This window comes from Poeciliopsis prolifica, unplaced genomic scaffold, assembly GCF_027474105.1.
Source record: "Poeciliopsis prolifica strain line A6 unplaced genomic scaffold, Auburn_PproV2 SCAFFOLD035, whole genome shotgun sequence".
NCBI lineage: Eukaryota > Metazoa > Chordata > Actinopteri > Cyprinodontiformes > Poeciliidae > Poeciliopsis > Poeciliopsis prolifica.
The window spans coordinates 3,908,756-3,931,018 of NW_026562410.1; the positions used below are offsets into that span (position 1 = coordinate 3,908,756).

The following is a 22,263-nucleotide window of genomic DNA, read 5'->3' on the forward strand; positions in this document are numbered from 1 at the left end:
CGCAGATCTATGCAGGTATTTTGTTTTGGGATGAGACAGTTGTATCCGAGGCCCGGACAGTGACTGAACAGGTTGCACGTGTCGTGCCGGTGTTCAGACAATAAGCTGAAATACTAAAGATGAAAAAAGTTTGCTTGATGCAGGGGGATTTCTTCCTTAAATGTTTCATAAAATAAAATTAAAAAAGGTCTTCCAAGGAATGGGAGGAATTAGACACGTTAATGTGTATATATTGAATTACATGAATGTTTCCTGCAGTCATAGCAGTGTCGCACCAATTCAAACTTTTCATACTGTAATTCTTTTGTTGATATGCATCCATTCATTTTCATCCATCACCCTTGACCCTAATGGTTCTGAGCGAGAGGCGGGGTCACCATGGACAGATCGCCAGTCTGTCACAGGGACAAACAGGACAAACAATTATGCACATGAATTTAGAGAGACCAATTGACCTGACAGTCATGTTTTTTGGACTGTGAGAGGAAGCCGGAGTACCCGGAGAGAACCCGTGCATGCACAGGGAGTCTTTCCATGCAGAAGGACTCCAGGCTGGGAATTGAACCCAGGACCTTCTTGCTGCAAAGGGTTAGGGTTACCAACTGCGCCACGCCTTTTGTTCGTAATGCTTTTCAAACAAAAAGTTGTTCTGAACATTTTGTCTCAATCTGATTTTGCCTATAAATAACCAAGATCTGAATCCAGATATTTGCTTTCTTGCATAAAAACTTTTTTCCCCTCTCACTGTGGCTAATTTAAGTGTTGATTTCTATGTATAGCTCTTCCTTGCAGCAAACGAATCAAAGTACCTTCCCACACTGAACAAAAAAAATAATAATAAAAAAAAAAGTATCCCTGAGCAATCAGGTAGAAACCACTGGCAGAAAAATATGCAGCTCCGTTTGTTTTTGTTATTGCTTTCTGTGGGCACGCACTTCACACAGCCGCCGTCAAGCAAATATGCCAAGCAAATCAAAAGAGACAAATGGAAAATAAAAACGTTAGTAACAAGTTCTTCATTCCACGAGCGAGCCAATCAGATTTTTAATGGCATTTATTTGATTTTCACAATCAAATTTGTGTACAAGTCACATACATTTACAGGATAATTTAATGTTGATGAAGACATTTTCTTCAAATCACATTCTGCTACATTGTGCCTTTAATTTTCTCACTGTTAGAATTACATTCATTTTTTTTTATTTCACACATTTCAAAAGAAAGACGTGGAAAGTTTAATAATAATAAAAAAAACTGTATTAGGGAAAAATAATAAAAACGTAGTTTAAAAAAAATTATTTACATCTTTACAGTAATTTCCATATGTTAAATGAAAGAATAATCTCTTAATTCTAAGCAGAATAAGAGTTTAAATCTTTTACTTTTTAATATGCATGACTTTAACCTCCATCTTCTGATATTTATTATGACACTGGGTTTATGAAGTATAATAGGAATTATTTCCCCTGCTGTTTATTTTATTCAAAGATCTTGACAAATGAAACTAATCATTCTTCACATTATAAATGTGGGGGGAAAAAATAAGAATGTTTATGCATATATATTTTTCCTCATGTTTGTGCCATTAATACTGAAAATCATGCAAATTACTTTGATTACAATGTATCCATTCAAAATGCTGACTTTGCCGTCCTGCTAATCTTCATTAATGGCGCACAGACGTCGTCCGGATGCGCAACGACGCTAATAAGACGCTTCGAGTTGAGTTAATAATGGGAGGCAGCTTAAATGTGGTGTTGGGGGTCCTTCCCTGATCGTCACGATGAACTTGAGATGATGTTCTGCAGCTTCATCATCTGGTCGGTGGTCAGAGGAAACACGGACGCGGGGCTGGAGTTCAGCATCAGCACGGCTGAAGGCTCCACTTCCAGCCTCTGCCTCCCTCGTTGCAGCAGGTCTTCCACTTGGAACTTGGAAGACCTTCTTGGAGGACTGCATTCGGGTTTCACCGGGCTGCGAGGAGCCATCGTCTCTTTGGAACAGGCATCTCTGAACTCTGTTGTCTTGAGCTTGTATGGCTTGTTGATATCCTGCTGGTTGAGTGGCCAGACGTTCCGGCCACCTTCGACTTTTCTCAGAAGACCACCGGAAGTCTTGCAGCTGGGGAGGTGGCTCTCCTGCTGATGATCTGCCTGAGCGTTTGGATTGAGTCCTGGTTTGTTCCATAGTCTCAGGTCCTCAGCTGAGCTCTGGCGTTGAGGACTATGAGGTGTTTTGTGGTCTTTCGGGAGAATGTCTACATCCAACACACGTTTTTTCCCCACAGAGACGTCGTAATCTGGGACGGGAAGCTGTTTCGCTTCGGGCAGCTTCGCTGAAGGACCGTAAAACCTCAGCCAGTTACGAACCACGGACAGCGGTACCTCGATTTCCATCTTGCCCTCCTCGTCTTTGGGTATCCTATGAAGAACGTGACTGAGATTGAAACCCTCCGCTTCCGTCCTGGCCTCTCTGTCCTCTGGCGGCTGGACTGGAGAGTCTGCTTTCAGAGAGCCGGGTTTCGGTGTTGTCTCGAGGACGTCTTTGTTTGGTTCTGGCGTCAGAGCAGAAATTAATATGGGGCTGTCTGAGGGCGTCGGGGGTTGGACGTTGGTGTCGCTGCTCTCTTTGTTCTTGGACTCAGAGAGGATTGGGACACTTTCGACAGACTCATGGGTCTCGCTTCCGTCACTTTTTATTACGCCTGAGCTAAGGGGGGAGTAGAGCGTGGACGGCTTGTTCAGAAACTTTGGGGTCTTGCTGGACGAAGGTGGGCCGAATGACGAGGGAGGGTCAGTGTTGATGTCGGGCTCTCGAGCTGGAGCTTTCGTGCTCAGGTTCAGGGGTTCAGAGGCTGACAATCCAGTTGAGTGCCTGTACTCCTTCGCCAGCCTACGCAGGTGATCTATACGCTCTTCAACCATGTTCACTGTGTCCTGATGAGTCGGGTTGGGGGGGAGACATGGGATCTTGGGAGGAGGGGGGATATGTGGTGGTGTTACAGGGGACGAAATAGACATAACATTTGGCAGAAGTGGGTAAGCTGGCCACCCAGTTGGGTAATAAGGGAAAGGGAGAGAGTAGATATTCCCATGTGGATCCGGTTGGAAGCAGTTTACCTGGGGAAATCAGAGATTATCTCAGTGAGATTCCTTTCTCTTGTCTGTAAATTCAAAAGTAAGCCTTCCTACGTAGTTCCATGAATTCTTCCTTGCATTAGAGCGACTTTATTTACATCATTAGCTTATTAAATACAGCTCAAAATTAGTTTGAAATGAAACCAACCAGTGACGGCATTACGAGCCCACGTTTGGTCGGCCTAAGGCCCATATTGTCTTTGGGGTCGCGGTAGGGCCTCGACTGATGTTGCGGCATGGAGCTCAGCAATATGCCTTTCAGCTGACACTCGTAAGGCAGAAGCAACCTAAACAAAAGGGGACCGAGTCAGACGAAAGCTTCCAGCGCGATAAAACCACCCGGTTGTACTGCTCTTGGAGATAACCGCACTCACTTTTCATAGTGTCTGCGGGTGCAAGTGGCTGCACTTGTGCTGCGGGGGTTTCCTCCCAGCGTGTTGTAGACCCGTTTCCACAGCTGATGAGATGTCACCTGGGGTGTGGAGGAGAGATTTGTTCATGTTTGTTTGTCTGGAGATGGCATTAAAATCACAGATACACACCATAACAGTTTTACTAAATAAAGAAGGAAGGGTTTAGTGCACAATCAATGTCAGTCACTACAAATAACTAAAGAAAATTCAGTCGCTTTCCATTCAGACATCTAAAATAAATGTGTCTTCAAAAATTTGACGTTAGAAGATGCTGTAAGGCAAAATTAAAAAAATGAATGAATAAATAAACAAAGAAATTAGGCTATTTTTTGGTTATAAAATTCAGCAATCCCCATAAACAAACATAGCTTAACCTTATAAATCATTTCATCTACTGTTATAATAATAATAATGATTCTACCATGTATGATAAAGAAAAACAGAATTACCTGATGGTAGCCACCCAAGTCATCGACGGTCTTGAACATCAAAAATAAATCAACTGGAAAAAAACAACAAAAAACCCCATAAATATATGTATATAATTATTACTCAAAAGTAAAATCAGTGTATTGTCATTTTTTGCAGTTCAGTTCTTTTTTTCATATTTGGTTGCCTTAGATTATGTTTTCCCCTCTTTCTTAATTTTGAGATCATACAAAGAATTCACAAGGAGAGAAAAAATACACCACATAAAACATTCAGTAGGATAATTTTCTTGAAAATATTTCTTAATTCATAGAGGTATACAAATATGTGCATATATATATATATAGATCTATATGAATATATAGATCTATATATATACATATATATATATATTAAACACAAAGTTAGGGCATATTGACATTCGTCTCAAGCGTTTAGGCAGATAATTACTTTGCTTGAAGCCCAGATTGGGGATCCTCTCTATCGGCGTGTCCCGCTTCTTCATGAAAAAGTAAAGATCTTTCAGGAACTGCTCCTCCGTGATTTCCTCTGTCGGTTTTTTGGTGCTCTCGTCTTGGACTTCCACCTGCGCCATTTTCACTTGCAACCTGAAAACAATAAATTTAAGATTTTCTTTGTTTTTTTTTTCTTCCCATATTATTTCAGGATGTCATGCCAATGAACTTTCTCCCGCCGTTCTTAAATGTATCGGGAGCTTTACTGCAACGCCTCGATGAATCGATGCAACAAGCCCACATTGTGATACTGAAACTTTTACTGATCTCAACAGCGTTGAACGCTGCTTTCATGCCTCATGCCGACGCTGTGAGTCGCTAACACTGTTGAGATTAGTAAAAGTTTCAGTATCACAATGTGGGCTTGTTGCATCGATTCATCGAGGCGTTGCAGTAAAGCTCCCGATACATTTAAGAACGGCGGGAGAAAGTTCATTGGCATGACATCCTGAAATAATATGGGAAGAAAAAAAAAACAAAGAAAATCTTAAATTTGCTCCTCCTAAGTCAATTATAGCACGATAATAGTTAGAATAGAAATTAAAATATTAGAACAGACATTATTTCAGCTAGTTATTCTGTCCTATTTTCATCCATAATGCAAAAAAAATTTGAACATAAATCAAAAAGAGTGTTTTTATGGCTTCCACATGAAATCACTCAATAACAAAGATGACCAGAAAAATTGAGCAACATGATTAGGAAAAAAAACTTCCCCCCCAAAAAATCAAGATTAAATATCATGAGATAATTACAACTGGATTTCAACCAAAGCATCTCTTACCTTTTGTTCTCCAGAAGGCGATAAATTTGGAAAGGCGGTCAGAAAACACGCCGAGAAGACAGTGTGGGTCAAAGATCCCCTTTGAAAGACGCCTTTATGTCACTGCAGCAGCTTGTCGAGGCCCCGTCGTGTCAGTCGCGCATTTGTCCCTTGAGTCGTTTTGACAAAGTGATAAAGTAGCAGAAAGGAGGTGTTTACTTTAACAACTTCCTGCTGAGATTCTTATTGTTCGACCAGTTCGACTCGTTCCTCAGTTACGTGACCGGGAAAGAAAAGAAAACATCATTGAATTAATCATGACTCTGGAACGGTGAAACAATTGCTCCCATCATATTCCCTATTTCGACATAATTATGTATGCAATTATTACCATTATTATTATTTCATTTAAACACGTGACGTTTTGCGTAACCTTTCACAGACATTCCAGTGATTGGTCTTGAACAGGAGAGCAGTCCCGCAAAGGGAATAGCATCAAAAATAGTCATATCTGGACGTCAAATCAATGTTTCTGCATTTCTCAGAAACACAAATTTCTAAATGTGTTGCGAAGATGTTGGAACATATTGTGCAAATCTACTGACATGTCAGCCACTTGAGTTGATTGTGCACCACAACAGGTTTCTCATCTTGAATTAGGCTGCTAAAATGCTGCATCAGAACCTGTTTACGGGGCTCATTGGATTTCTTCCTGCTTTAATACCTACCTACGATAGCTATGCAGAACATTATCACTGAACGCACAAGAAGTTGAGCTTCGAAGCAGATGGGCTACAGCAGCAGAAGACCCCACCAGGTGTCAGTCCCGTCAACCAGGAAGCAGAAAATTAAGAAACAGAAATTTATCGACTCACTAAAGCTGGGCGATGACAAATTGGAAAAACATTGCCTGAGACACTGAGATTTGATATCATGTGCAGGCAGCAGGTCAAAACCTCCTCTGAGAAATCGTGTGCATGCTGGCTGGTAGCAAACGTTTTGGCTGGCAATGGACTCTAATGGTGTGGAGGGTATTTTTACAGGACACTAAAGTAACAACTGATCCAGAACTATGTCACACCAAATCACAAGTAGCTCAAATAATCTCAATTTGGTTTCTTAGGCATGACTTCGCCGTTGCTCCCATGACCACCTCAATCCAAACGAGACCATTTGGGATGTAGTGAGATGGGAGCTTGGCATTGCGTAGATTGGGATTGACGATGGCATATTTCGCAAAATTGCAATGGGAGCGCTTTTCACGCCACGAGTCAGGTGATCAGCAAGTGGCGTCTTCGGGAAAGACGAAGGCAGGCGACAACAAGTGGCAGGGGGACGATGGCATTCGCACGTGATTTTAATTGTGTTTCTTATTCAGCGGAAACATTGCAATTGCGAGATGCAGATGCAAAACAGGGACCAACCTTGTAGTAGCTTTTGTGTGTCTAAAAAAGTGGTTCATACGCTGCTGCTGGTGTACGTAGGATTTCTGCCAAAGAAGCTCAGATTAAGATTTCACTGTAATGGGGAAGAACACACATGAACAAAGCAGAAAAAAAAATTGAAGTCAAACAAAAATAAGCTCTCAAAATAACTGGGTTTTGCAGCTGATGAAAGATGCCGATGATTATCAATAAGGAAGGAGGAAGTTGGCAAAAATATTTCTGGAGTTTTTAGTTGTTTTGTATCCCTTCCAGGAGTTTGTGAACTGGATTAACAACTGGATCAACCAAATAGTGTTTTTTACAACATGTAGTTTAGATTTTGGGTATCTTGAAATTTCATACAAAGCAGAAAAAGAGAACATATTTGTCATTTAGAAAATAATTAAGTTCAGGATTTTAGCCTGCCATGTATGCAATATGTATTTGTAGTCAATGTTACACGGCAATATATAAATAAAATGTTCATTACAACTCAACACAGTAAATCACTGTAGAAGAAAATTTTCATAATGTGTTTTGATTCCTTCACACATCAGCACAAATTAATTAGTGCAGAAATGTGATGCGGATGGAAAATAATGGAATATCAAAATCTGAAAGGTGTACCGTGCATTTACAGCCCAATTTATAACTGAGACTTTTGCTTTGAAAAGCTAAACATTAATTTCTGAAATTTTATCACTGAATGCAACACGTTATATAGGATAATTTTGCACAAGTGGATGTTTGAAAACCTTTTACTGGTATGCAAATTTTTTACTTACAGGCAACAAAAATATTTAACGCCCCATAACAATAACATTCTTAGTCTTTTTGAGTGAAGCCAGTCAAGCTCCATTAAACGTTTCTGAAAACTTTCCAAATGTCTCAAAGTTTTTAAAAGCACCTTTAAAAACAAACCAGCAGCCCGGCTTAATGGGAGCCAGAGAACCGAAAACGGTCAATTCAAGGTTGGTGTTAAAAATGTCCACAGACGTGCAGAGCGAAGGCTTCCACCAGGAAGTTCAATTGGTGTTGAATGACGTTCCGTTTAGTCTCCTCAGAACAAACTCTTGCATTTGTCCGGCTCCGTGGCATCTGCCTGTCAGTGAATCCGAAGGGTGGGGCTCCGTCCCTGTCGAAACACCTGAACCTGTGGCGATGCAAAAATAGAAACCAGAAAATTGGATGAGTCAAACGGGTGAAATCCATTTGCTCTAATCCTCTTAAGCTTCTCTGTCAAATCAGCATTGTGAAAGCATTCTTTGGTAATTAGCGTTTTGTTATTTTGTGTTATGTAACACATATGCTGTGACATCGGTGATATCTGTAGATAAACTAGAGGAGGATGTTTCTCAGAGATCTGAGGAAAATCTATGGGTTTTTATGATTGGAGCCTGTCTGCCATGCCAATAAGAGGAAGTTCATGTCTCGCTGGATTCTGGCGACATGTTCGCCACTGAATTTATTTGTGAGATTTCTGAAGAACTGGTGTTGGTAGCTCAGTCTTGAACCCCATCAGAGAAACTTCAGATTGGTTTCAGCAGGCGTTACGGTAAAGTTACTGCTTCTTTGGTCTGGCGGCAACGGAATAAGTATTCAGCCGACAACACGAACTGGGCCCCAAATTGAAGTAAACTGGATGGATGAATGGGTCACAATCAAAATGCATTTATTTACTATGGGGGGTGGATGGGCCACTCGATTATTTGATTAGATTAAATGCTTCTAAAACATGTTTTTGCTCCGTCGAGGCCCTAGCCGGTCTCAGCGGATGGTAACTTTGGGTGAAAATACTACAATTGCACTGCGGCAACATTTACAAAATAATTTAAGCAAAAAAGAAAAGAAAAAGTTATATCTTCCATGCATTGCTGACACTGAATTTTGCAGCAATTCTCAAGTAGTTGCAATACTTCCATACATACAATATTACAACTTTATATTGGTAATACTTTGTTCTTGTAATAATGACTTTATTCACAAAATATTATTTTATTCTCATATTATTTTGACTTTGTCAAAATGTTATGAGTTTATGTTTGTACTATTATTATTGACTTTATTCATGTACGACTTCATTCTTGTAATGCCGTGGCTTTATTCCCGTAATTTTAATCTGGCCCAGACACCGGCTCGCTTCGTTTCTCTAAACTTTGTAAGGCTGAAACAAAGCCCAGTCATGGCTGCACAGCCTGTCGCAGTAAAGGCAAAAGGACTTTAAACTCGAAAAATGATGTAAGAGAAATATTGTGGTTTTGAAATCTCAACTTTTTCAAAATTAAAAAAGAAAAAAAAAAAGCCAACTACGAGCATAGTGGCCTAATCACTACCAACGACAGCACAGGGAAGTCCTAAGTGTGAAAACAAAGAAGTGAAGATTAAATCTTATACTAAAGTTCCTCATTCTTTTTTTTTATTTTAAGTCTTCATCTTTATTTGGAAAGGAATTGAGTGGAACTTTCCAGCAGCCACGTTTGTCAAATTGTTGGACTGCGAGAGTCAATGCAGAGTTAAAGGTTGGACATTCCTTGCACCATTTCAGCAGGACGGTACCTCCTCACATGGGCTGCTGCCACAACTCACTCTGTCAGACTGGAAAGGGGACCGCTTGCAGAGAACGCTCGCTGCAGCCTATTGCAGTCAAACAACAAATACAACATCGACAAGAAAATGTTCAAGTATGCATCATCTTTGTGTTGCAGAATGAGACACAATGGCTCTCTGTTAAAATACGGCATTCCGCGTTGATGTTGACACATGCCAGGGTGAATGTAGGTCTACCTTAGAAAATGCGATGTTTGTATATCAATAAATCACAGCCAACTCGCCAGGTCACGCCACGCCAACCGTGACAAAAAATGTTGTCTTGTCACAGCAAGGCCTCTAGGTGACAAATGAAGGACATAATGACACTGGAACACATGAATGCAATGTATTCTTTGTTGACTATATTGTAACGAAGTTGTCTTAAGCTACAAAAAAAGATGCACACGCCCAGGAGAACGCATCGAAGTAGGTTACAAACCTGACGTTTTGACACAGTCCCTTTAGAAATTCAAAAGAAGACAGATTCTTTTGTTAAAACATTTGTCAACAGGAGTTTCCCCCCTATCGCTTGGCCCAAATTGTTCAAGTCGAGGTTAGAAATAACTGAACAGTTGCGTAAAGTCGTCCAAGATTTATTTGTATTTTGTTTGTTTTATAAAAATCTGGGATAAAGCTCGCAAAGGGATTTTAAATGGGGGGGCATAATGACTTTTCTAGTCACATGGCGCCATTTTATACCGCAATCAAGCAAATATGTTAACTTAAGTCATCATAAAAAATGTTCATATCAAAAACAGCTTCCATCAAACATAACTTTGCATCATACAAATATCCGATTGCTTCGACACTCTTTCAGAACCTCCAGACAAACAATTAGAAAGTCATGGAAAAGTGCAAATGTCTCTGTGACTTTCAGTTCAGAAAATGAAATTCATACATTATATGGACTCTTACGCATGACGTTATAAATGTCAAGTGTTCATTTCTTAGCTTAGTGATTATAGATAATGAAAAAACCCCAAAAGTCAAAGTCTTGGAAAATTAGAACATTATTGTGAAAAAGTGAAACTTTTCACGCTAAAAAAGTCAAAACACCTGCAAGGGTTTCCTGAGTCTCTGAATCTCTAGGCCTTGAGCGCTGCTGTCTTACAACTCTGAAGTCTGTCTTTCTGTTAACACACCTGATTATGGAAGTTGGGTTATTAGGAGCCTTATGAGGTAATCTGCTTTCTTTAAAATATCTTTTTCCCTGGCCCCTATTTTTTAATTATTACTGAGAACTTGAATGTTGGGGGTTTTGATGAACTACTACTGTCACTACTGTCAAATTAAAATGTGAGTCATCTATACCATACACGTTTTACTTTCTGGAATGAGTGAAAATAATGAGTATTTTTCTAACTTTACGTTTTCATTACAATCGAAGGAACGAAGCCATTTAGGGAGCAAGTCGTGCTTCTGGTTATATAACAGACAAACTGACAGACGGTGCCATGTTTTGGCTCAGAGACTGTCAAGATGTTACAGTGAGATTAACTGGGGAATTTTCACAGAGTTATTGTTGCAGGAACATAATCACTTCTCCAGTCCAAACATCTTCTACTTTGGTACCTTTGTTGCCTTTCTAAATTGTGGATTATCTGTTTCACTTGATTTCCTTCCTTAAAAAGATCCGGTCTTCTTCTTGGACTCTCCACTGAGTATTTGTCAAACCGTCCCCCCAGCGCGTTCTGGGGTCTGGTTTGTGACTTTTTTCTGCAATCGATGGGTCGCCGGTTTGGATCCCGGCTCTGTCAGCTTGCCAATATCGGCGTGACTGAAACACTTTGAGGTCCTTTTCCCAGGATGCGTCCAGTGAGATGTGTCCAGGGGGCATAATATTTTTTTAAATTGTAAAACAGGTTCATGTTTGACTACAAATATTGTTATGTAAGCTTATTAGCAATATGTGGGTGGAGATTTACCGTCATTCCTTCACCGTTTCCTCATTTTTTGTTTCCTCAATTTATTGGCATTCACTGTCAGTGTATTTCTTCTTTGCACCTTTTAGGTGTGGCTCCCTTTACTCCTCCCAAACTGCTAATTGCTTTACTCCATCAGCTGGCGTAAACACCACAGCACTTCATTCTGTTTCCTTACATATCTATTATTTGTTCCAAACCAAAAAGTCAGAGAGAGCCTGTCTATGGTGTTGTTGAGTGAGATGATTTACCAGTGTGTGCACGGAGAAAACGCATACCAATGCTAGTCTCTCTAGTCAATCTCTTTGGTAAATTGAGTGGTGGATAGTGGAGACCGCTTCATTATTTCTAACCTGCTGTTTTTCAGAAAACCAGAAGCCTTGGATCCAAAATGAATTAATCTGCTGTTTGTGTGTCCAGTAACTGAATCCTGGCCCCAAAATAAGCCTGAACCCGGCTTATCTCGGCTCCCCGCACAAAAGAACCATAGAGTTCCCAAGAGAAAATATTGTACCTGATTACATCCAGAAACGGCTTACTTGTCCTGAGAGAAGGTTGACTTTGAAACCGCAGTTCTGCACACATTCACCAGCCCAAAGTTAACAAAACCGAGGGTGGCTCTTTGTTCATGGGACTTTACCCATTGGGCATCCTCCTGTTCCCAAGAACAGCTCAAGTAAGGAGATGTGTTTGGGCAGAGAAAGTTGGTTTAAGACAAAACAACTTGAATATCATTTGCTTCATTGTGTGGTGCTGAATGGTTTGAGGGCAAACAGGCCAGTGAGTCAGAGTTTTAAAAAGTGGTTTTGTGAAGTTAATCACTGGTAAAGACTCACCAATCGTATCTTTGTGCTAAAGCTAAAAGCTGTTTTATTGGTGACATGCTACTCACTAATTGTGCTGCCGTCATCACAACCTTTTCTATTCATCCAACACTTGGGTGTAACACACTTCCAGGGTGGTTAATATTGGTATAAATAGTACTGCAATGGACCATTAAGCACATATTAATTATTGGTTATTCGTAGGCTATGGATCACAGCCAACCGGGCCTGTTGTTACTTGACAAGAGGTACTAAAACAAATTTGCGGCCTGTGTGGTAATCGAAATGTGTTTCTTGCAGACAAAAGGTGATGTGGGATTGTTAATTTACTATGACATTATGTCTCCTGATGTACTAAGCCAGGGTTATCGACAAAATGTGGGATTAGAGTGGAGACGTCATTCCCAAATACAGCTGGTTTGAATCATGTTCCAGCTGGCTGGTGGTAATTACACAGTACAGAAATTAGGTTTAAGAAAATATAATATTGTGTAGGGGTGACCAAATGCTTTTGTTTACCCTGAAATGTCCACTTTTCACTTTAACAAGTTTTTCAGGGGACTTAATTGCGACGTCTTCCCCGACCTGCTGCCTAGTCCTTCAGAGTGGAAAATAAACTTCCTTCACATCTTCCCGGTTGGGCAGAGGAGTACAGCTTTTACACAGCAGGCATAGAGGTACTTCTGTGTGTGACAAAGGTGCTATATTTCCCCTTAGGTCAAATTGACTAAAATTATGGAAAGGTGGTGCAGAGTGAGAGTTTGTGAAATTCACTGAGGAAGATGAAGGTGTCACATAAGACTGGTGTGTAAAATCTTGCTGACTTGCGAAAGCCTACCAAAAGTTTATTTAATTGTTCCTCCTAAGCACATAGGGAAGTGTCCTCTTTTACTTTTTATTTGGAAATCTAAATGAGGTCACTGTAGCCTTGTGTCACAGTGAGGCGCCAAATAAACCAACAGACCAAAGCAGAAGAAGAAAATATGACTCACACTTCGTTATTAGCAGAGCGAGAGCTGCTCTTTCCCTAACTAGATAATGCATCTGAGGGGCCGCAAGCTAACAAAAGGGACATTGATTTGCTTTATTTAGTTATTTCATTTTCTTCTGTAGCAAAAACGCACACTTACCACCCACTGAGTCCATATCAACACGGAGAGCAACAGACATTTTCAGGTTGGGGTAGTTGGGGAACTTAATTTGACTGGACCCGAGACGATCAAAAATATCAAGCCGTTATTCAGCCTGGCCCACTTTCACATCCAGTAAAAGTGAACCAAGCTGCTGTAAACTGGCAGAGCAGTGGGCAGCGCTCCTGGTCCACTGTCCAGAGGCTGGTCCTCCACTAAGCTGTCCTGGGTGGGTGGCAAGTTCTCTTTTCCACTCTCTGGACCCTTTTCCTGTCTACAAAGGTGTTGGACAAAAACCGCTTGTGCCACAGAGAACCTTAAAACGAAAAAGAAGAAAAATGTTAAAAAAAAAAAAAAATCTACTGCATAACTGATTGAGTTCAACGCAGCCATAGAGAAGCACGACAGAAAGCAGAACGATTTGATGAGCTCTTAAAGTTGACCAGGAGTGACGTGACGGTTTACGTGTGTTTTCACACGTGCCTAAGCGAGCTGCTCAAGCAAAACAACTTTTGCTTCCTCTAAAGCACTCCGTAGAGTCAAAAAGTGGCATCTGCTAGTCTGAAATCTTAAAAATGCATTCAGGCATAATTGCTTTTAAGTGATTTCACGACACTTTAAGTCTGACAAACAAGCTACGTCGTATGACCGCACTGGCTAACGTAAATGCAGGTCTCATTTGATTGTCCGAGACTCACTGCGGATGATCTCGGCTCTTAGTTTCTGCATCAGAACCAACATTTTTACGTCAATTTCGAGAGGCCCGCTAGGTATTCGTCACGACGACGTAGTCGTCTCACTTCCAAAGGGTCTTTCGGTTACTTTTCATTTGCGGAATGGATCCCCGTCCCCACAGAGAGTGAAGCTTCTTAATCGGAACCGTATTTCGGCCCGTCTCCAGGTGTGCGCCGAGGGCCGGTTCTTTTGGACATAGCTCTGTCAGGTGTGGCGCTTCTTGCATCTTCTTCCTATCTGGCAGCGACCCGTCTTCCCATTGTGTCAAAGAAAATGTGTTAAAACAGCTGGCTGCAATTCAGACATGCAAGCATTCCAGAGTGAGCGGGGATTTGGAAAATAGAGCCGAGACACACCAAGCACATTCCAATTGAATTAAATTACACAAGCTTTTCAATGGAAAGAAAATACAATGGTGGCCCGTTTTGCAGTTCCATTCACCTCCCTGCCCCCGCTTTTTAAAACCATATTTCACAGTTTTGTCCCAACGGAGTTTTGTTCTCGTCACATTCAAACCATTCATTATCAGGGGTCTGATAATGAACAGAACATCATCAGACCCCTGTGTTTTTTTGACGCTGTTCCAAATGCTAGACGAACAACAAAGGCTGTTCAGCAACGGCAAAACTGCTTGGTATGTTATGAAGAAATTGTCAGTCATTTGTTATTAAAATGATAAGATATGCCTTTGGCTGTGTCATTCAGAACCGGTTCCGGGAGTTTTTATTAGTTCAGGAATCAGAAGTGTTAAGTACGCTGCTATTGTGAGGTTGGTACATGTGTACCTTTTAAACAAAGAGATCTCTTAGGGCTTGATTATGTTTTTTTTTTTTGTGCAGTTCCTAAACCTAAAGCAAACATGAACCAAGATGTTTTTTTAATCAAATTTTTGCCACCAGAGGCCTTTGTTGAACAATAACTTGACAGGAATAAAGGGTGGTGAAAGAACATCTAACAAATGGCTCAAGCCTGGGAACAAAACCCAGGACAACAAAGCCAATGACAGCAGCCTGATCTTAGTTTCCCCAACGTCCCTGGAAGAAATTTCAAATCAATGTTTGCTACTGAATATTTATTACTTGGAAAGAAATAAGTGGTCTGAAACAGTTTATTTTCTAGTTTTCTTTATATGCTCTTTTCTCTTAAAACAAAATCCCTCTTTATTTGATGAGCCAAGGGCAACTTATTATTATTTTCAAACTGCAAACTGATAATTGCACTATGAAAGGGATTCGGTGGCGTTGTCCGGCTTTCAGTCAGTCAAACAAAAAATGGAAATAACCAGATTCCCCCCCTAAATTACACAACCTCTATAGATTGTGCAGCTGAATAAACTGAATAAATAGAGCAAAAGATGGACAACACCAACACGGTTCCCAAATGGCGCCTGTAAATATTTCAAATTTATGCTTGGGTTGTGTTTTGACATCTTGTTCTAACCACCTTCGCTGTTTTGACGGACAAAATTAAGTAAAAAAAAAAAACTGTGTTCAACCAGTGCAAAATCAAAAAAAAATCTAATCAAATTTTATTTGTGTAGCACATTTCAGCAGCAAGGCATTTCAAAGTGCTTTACATCATAAACACAAAAACACAAAGTCATGCATCATGGAATAAGCAATACTTTGTTACATAAAACCCCCCTAGCAGGATTCCAGACTTCAGATATCAATCAGGGCCATTATATCGCTGTATCAGGACATGCAAAACTGAAAATTCCCATCCAGGGCCAATCTGTGCCAGTGTGAAATAAAGACACGCGCAGTCACAACCTACCGAGAAACGCGGCAGGTTTTGTAGAATGCAAAGCAAAGGAGATGACCCTACTTGACACTGAAAAGAAAAGAACAGCAAGAGCCAATCTTTGTTTTTTGTTTGTTTGTTTCATCGTTCCGTGAAACGATGAAAAACTTGTGCGATCTGCAATAACACAAAAGAAGAAGATGAGATATGTTGTCCTAACAGAGCATGTCGCCCTGAGCCACGATTATTTTTGTCATTTGTCAGCATACAACACTTCTGTCTCCATTGTGGCTGATTTTACCAGCTGTTAATTTGACCAGCGCAAAACACGGATTCTACGTTTTCTAACGATCATCCACTCATTACCATTGCATCTGTTCTTTTTTTCTCTTAAAGGGGCAGTAAAATACACATTTATAGCACAATCAAACTATGAACAGCTGTTATAAAAAAGCTAAATATATCAAACATGCCTTTGCAATATAATTCCTTGAGCTTGGGCTTCTGTCTCTTTAAGAACTTCCTCCTCTTTCAGACACTTCAGCGCGTCATCACAACAATACATGCCACCTTGGCTCCATTTATAGGGTTGTTTAAAGGGTGACACTTATCATCAAACCTCATCAAATCTAATAAATAATTGATCTTAGTTTTGTGAGTGTTGTGTTTCCTTTCAGGAAACCATGAAGGGTTTCCATCGGAGCTCGGGAATGAAACCCAGAAACCGTCCCAAACTGCAGAAATACAAAATGGAGAAGGGTTGAATTACAGCTCCAGAACAGACATCGAAACCTCCGTAACTTCAAGTCTAAGGCTCCAAGGAATCTTGAATACATTTAGGAGCTTGACAATGAAATGCCCCGACTGTCAGGACTAATATCTTTAACTCTATCCCATAATGTTGAGGGAGCTGGTGCACGGAGGCCAGAACAGGCGCAACATCTTCTCTTTTGTCCTCATTAAAAGTCTTTCTGCTCCATTTTGTACAGTCTGAAGGTGATACAAATAGAGAAACTGTGTGGCTGACAGGGCCTTGTGCTGAAGCTATAACATCAAATAGGTTTCCTGCTTTGATATGTGTTGGCATGTAACTAATTGTTCCCTTGAATCAATTAAATTTTTTCACCTTCAGAGTTAATAATTTAATAACTAATAATTACATTCCCAATACATTTACTGTTTTAAGTTCTGCTGATTGACCTATTTCTCAAGTCGGATGGAAAATGGAGGATGATATGATGTCTCCATTCGTTGTACACATCACAATGCACAGCATTGTCTTGCAAATCCACTTTCTCTTTGCTGTTCATAGCTGTAGGAACAGGTTTTTAAATGCCTTCCGAGGTTGAACAATGATGTGACATTAGTGGATCCCCCCTCTGTTCCTCCCCGCCGCCGCCATTCTGCGTCTGAACACTTCACCTGATTGTGAGGCATAGTAAACGCGAAACAAAAGGACTTTCTGAGGGAGACTTTGGAAACTCCAGGGTTGTGTTAAATCTGCCCAAACGTCAAGTGTTTTATTTTGCATTTCATAATTATTTCAAATTCAACAAGTCTGAGGTCAGAGAGTGAATTGGCTTAGGTTTTACTCAAAAGTTTTTTTAAAAAAAGTTAATGTGGTGTAAAATCAGTACAATTTAACATCTGCGAATCATGTTTTATTAAATGCTTGAGAACTCTCACCAAAAGAACTGTTTGGGTTACATGTACAAGGTTGGCTGCATCAGAACCAGGACAGTTTTGGTTCTGATGCCCCTTGTTTTGAATTCCTTATCCTTGGAATAAAACTCATGCGTTGTTTCTGCTCTTCATCCAGACCTGCTTCATTATTGATTGTCCTACTCGCTCTCTGTGCACAATATGTGAATAAACCTGATTGAGTGATTTCACCTGACAGTGCGTGGTAAAATAGTTTTTTTCCACAACACTGCCCCAGGTAGGGGAAAAATGCAGCAGTAAGTTTCGACTGGAATCAAATAGAAGAAGCCGTCCATCCTGTTCAATCGGCTGGAAATAACTTGAGTGTTGGTGTGAACTTTTGTAGCTCAAGCACCTCATTATGGCTTGGACTCCAAGCTTGTCGAACTGGAGACAATTGAAATAATTTCACGTTCACATTCAGCCACACCCTGGATTTCCCCTGCAGAAGAAGAGCAGCTTGGACCCTGGTGTGAGGTCCGCAAGACGCGATTCTGATTCGGCTTATTTTCACAGCTGTTAACCTCTGTAAATTTGTGTATTGTATATATAAATACATATATATATATATATATATATATATATATATATATATATATATATATATATATATATATATATATATATATTTTTAAACATGCATTTTTAACCATATTGAAACATCTTGTGCTATAGTGATTGTTTCACCATGCAGCAAAATTCGCACTGAATTGTTATGAAATAACAACTCCTCTTTCTTTTAATATTCTTTATGTGCCAGAGGTTTGATTTTTATTATTATTATTTTTTTAAACAACACTCTGCAAGATAGAAGCTCTGAATTCAAAGTTCCTTCTTTCACCACACAGTGGCGCTGTGGCTCAAGATTTTATACCGCCTTTTTAGTGTTTTGCAGTGAAACAGTTGCATTAAAACCATGCTGCGTGCAGTTCAGTACATCATGCTTCTGCTTTTATTTGATCATTTATTACATATTTAATCAGTGATATGAGTGGAGTCATAAAGGTACAAGAGAGAGGTTCTTGAGGGCTGTAGCTCATTTTATTTTCTAAACATTTTTTTTGTGATTTGTTTAAAAATATACATGTGTATTAATTTCATTATTTTTCCTCGAAAAGCTGACAGGACTGTGAAGGACATGTGAAATCTGTTCAGACATATTTCAAAATCCCCTTAAAGCAGATTCAAAACACATATCCCCCCCTTTGCTCTCCCGTTCTGCTCGTCAATAGGAACAGAAATTAAAATTTCAGAGGCAAAGGGTGAGATTGACACTTAGATATGTTTGGCGAACTTCTGAAAAGGTCACGCCAAAGAGAGGCTCCAAATGTCAAACATGCGTCTCTGAAGTTTAAGCCTTTGTAAGATCTGATGGTGGGACTTTTATTTTATTTTATTTTTTTGTCTGACTTCAAAAATGTCATTACGCATATATTGAGAGCAATTTTTTTTTGAGAGTGGTGATAGAACGCTGGACTACCAAAGCATATGTAGGGCAAATTGTGAATATTATTAGCTTTGACGAACCAAAAGAAACCCAACCTATAATGACTTTGTTTCATTTTCAGCAAGCAATTATCAGCATGGGTATGAATGCTGTGAATATTTTATGTGTATTGTTTTTTTTTTTTGGATGATTATCATGGACCAAGAAAATTATTGCAAAAAACACATTTTTTTATAAGCCACATTAAATGAAAAGATATAAAAAAATAAAACTAAAATTCCTTCAGCTGCCCTGTTGCTATTTCATTTCAAATTGATTTCAAATTTATGCTTTTATGTTATTTCTGTAGGTCATTTAAAAACTACAGTTCTCTAGAGTGCTTCACAATTGGACCAAGAGCCATAATAAGCAAACTGAACAAAACTGGAATAAAAGATAAATATAAAATACAGAATATTTAAGACTTCTAATAACTATTTTTGTGTGTGTGTGTGTGTGTTTTTTTTAAAACTTTTTTAAAGTCTTCGATTATAAACATTGTATGAATATTCTTGTTTGGTAGGGAACAGTAATTATTACCTAAATATCCAAAATATACGTCCAATGACTTAAAGCATTTGACATGCTGAGGTGAGCAGAGCAGAATGTTAACACAGCAACAACATCTGACTAAATTTATGCCGCCATTGAGTCATTTCTATTGTCGTTAACCAGCTTTTGGAGCAGTGGCACGTACTTTATGTGCAGCCATATTGTGTTGTGACGTCAAAAAAATCCATAGCAACCTGAAATCACAATATGAATGACAGAATTTGCATGCAGCTATTTTTTCCTCCCCACGCTCCATTGAATGCTCAAGTGAAGGTGACAAAAATCTCCCATTTGCAGGACTTCCTGATGGTTGGATTTCAATTACGTTCTTGTCTGTAAGACAGTCTCACTTCCTGTCTTTGTGACAGAAAACAAAAGTAAGTTCAAAACAGCCCACCGATCAGGTTTCTTGAGAAACATGTTGCGACACAACAACCACCATTTTTCTCTCAAGGTAAGAACCTCAACCGACAGCAGTCATATCTATGTGTCCATCAATGTGATATTGCAAATCAATCAACCATTTCTTTCTTAGTAAACCTTTATGTCAGTCAAATCTGTGAGGATTTTATGTTTTTTTGTTGTTTGTTTTTATGATAGAGCTGTTGTGATTATCCACAAATCTCAACCTCCCCATCTCACGAGATAAAAAAATTAAAAATACAAATCCTGGTTGATAAAGGGCATTAATGAAGTGACGTTCACATCCCAAAAAGAGATGAACGATGAAACGACCAGCATATGTGTGGATTCTCTCAGCAAAGGGTGAAGGATAATATCCTGATAAGAAAATGGTTAAGCTTACTTTTCTTTTTTTTTTTTTTTTTTTGGGATTGTATTTGCTCTATTGCTCTGTGTGTGCTCCTCCTCTGGATGTAACCAAGGTGGCGGATGTATTTTGAGCAAATATCACTGACCTTTTTTTGCCCTGGGTGACCTTTCGAACCACAATCTCATTTCTAACAGTGATAACCACCTGAGACCCTATATAGACGGAAAGGGTATATTAACGGCATGGAAGGCAATTGTAATGTGGCAAATGTCACTGTTTGAGGGGTGAATCTCCAAGGCGAGTGGCTGCTCACCTCCCACGCAGGTAACATATCTCTGAGGCTGTTTCATGTGAAAAGATGACAGTCATTTTCTAATTCTGGAAATAAGTGACTCCTTAATGAAACTCCTGCCTTCATCCCAGGAGTTGAATGTTTCTTTTTTTATTATTTCTTTGCTGCCTGTTTGCATGGATCTTGCCGTTTCAGAAACTTCACTGTGTTTGTTAATTTATTCTCGTTTTTTTTGTGTTTTGGACTCGTGTCCGAAGATTAGTTAGTTTCAGGTTTTTCCTTTGCTCTGTGGTTTCTCTGCGTCTGAGCTTTGTTTCATTAGCCGTTCCTCAACCCATCAGCCTGCTTCTTCTTCTTCTTTGGTGCTTATTGGTGGTTGGCAAACAACAAATCCCAGCCCAGATGCTTTCCATCTCTTAATTTCCCTTTGCCTGCGCTCTCTCTCTCATTTGTCGTTCATTGTCATCTGATTAGCTCCTCTGGTTCCTCTGTTCATTGTCCAAAGTGCATATGTGGCATTTTGGTTCCACTAACTGTGTTTCGATTGACCATAAAGTTCCACAAATTGGAATTATGAAAATGCATTTGCTTACTGGCAACGTGCCAGTTGTGGAGAAAAAAGGATGCTTTGGTTTTTCAGCTGAATCAAAACTGGTGTTTTGGTGCAAACCTGCAGTGGAAACACTTTTTTTCGCATCGTGGCAGTTTGAGTACAGCAGCAGCGCACTTATTTGAGAACATTGGTCTCTCTTGACTATGTGCAGCTGGCTCCACCAGAGGTCTCATAGCAATGCATAGTTTATCATAACTTGAACCCATCGCTCTTCTGTAAAATTGGCCACTCGAAACGCTGCGTATGAAGCCCCTTTGCAGTACAGGGGTTACATACGTCTCCTGCAATGACTTATTTGTGTTTGATTTTAATTGAACTTCCTATTTAATGGAAACACCACAATTGGAAAATTGTTTTTTTTTTTTTTCAACATTAGGAGAATACCGAAAACGTTATGCGCACATTTGAAATAGAAACATAGCCATTGTTCTCCACTGGCTCTTTCCATTTTACTCCACTTAAATTCTGTTTTTTTTCTTTTTTTAAATTCATTCTCATCTGCAAGTTTTTAACACCCTTTGTTCTCCTTTATTACCAAACATGACAACTTCATAATGTTGGATTCAACTTTTAGAGAAAGTTAGTATAATGACCTAATGAAAAACTGGTTCTAAGACATTTTTGAAATAAACCAACAAAAACCTGGTAAGTACGTGGTTGCATGAGCGTGAGAAATGCTGGTAAAACAATGTTTGGGGAATCAAGTCACATTCAAGACTTTCTTGTGGTCGGGAGTTAGCACTTTGTTTTCAGAAATTGGAAAACCGGTTTTGGGTTTGTCAACATCGAAGCATCCTGCTCTTCAGACCGGGTCTGGCATATTTCTAGATTCATCATCACGTGAAAGCACGTGACTTGTAGAAGAACAAATTGCTTCTGCGGTTTCCACTAAGTCACTCATTGGCCTGGCAGTCAGGTATCAGATTGAGATACTGCTGGCTGACAGCACGTGAAAGTGGAGAAGTGTCCAAAATATTTCAAGCGTTTCATTCAGTAATTAATTTCCAGGAATGAGGAACAAAAGCTTGATAAATTACAGGTTGTGTCTGCAGTATCGGGAAAATGTGCCTTGAGTTCTCGCATACTATCACTTTGTGGTGAAACTAGTTTGGCTTTCAAAAGTTTTGCGTACTGCAAAGTGTTTCTCACATACCAGATGAGGAGACGTTTTTTTTCTTTTGTTCTTTGAGTAGAAGCGCATTAAGTGAAATTTAACGAACAAG

At 39.7% G+C, this 22,263-nt stretch overlaps 1 protein-coding gene across 1 annotated transcript; it reads right to left on the minus strand.

The window, feature by feature from the left end:
- Positions 1-1,039: 1,039 nt before the first annotated feature.
- arid6 (AT-rich interaction domain 6) lies at positions 1,040-5,421 on the minus strand. The gene is made up of 6 exons (XM_055052740.1): positions 5,279-5,421; positions 4,430-4,587; positions 4,000-4,052; positions 3,512-3,609; positions 3,286-3,424; positions 1,040-3,119 (listed from the first exon to the last, which is right to left on the minus strand). Exons 2-6 carry the CDS (start codon positions 4,572-4,574, stop codon positions 1,779-1,781), a joined length of 1,776 nt encoding a protein of 591 aa, XP_054908715.1. The 5' UTR covers positions 4,575-4,587; positions 5,279-5,421; the 3' UTR covers positions 1,040-1,778.
- Positions 5,422-22,263: the final 16,842 nt, after the last annotated feature.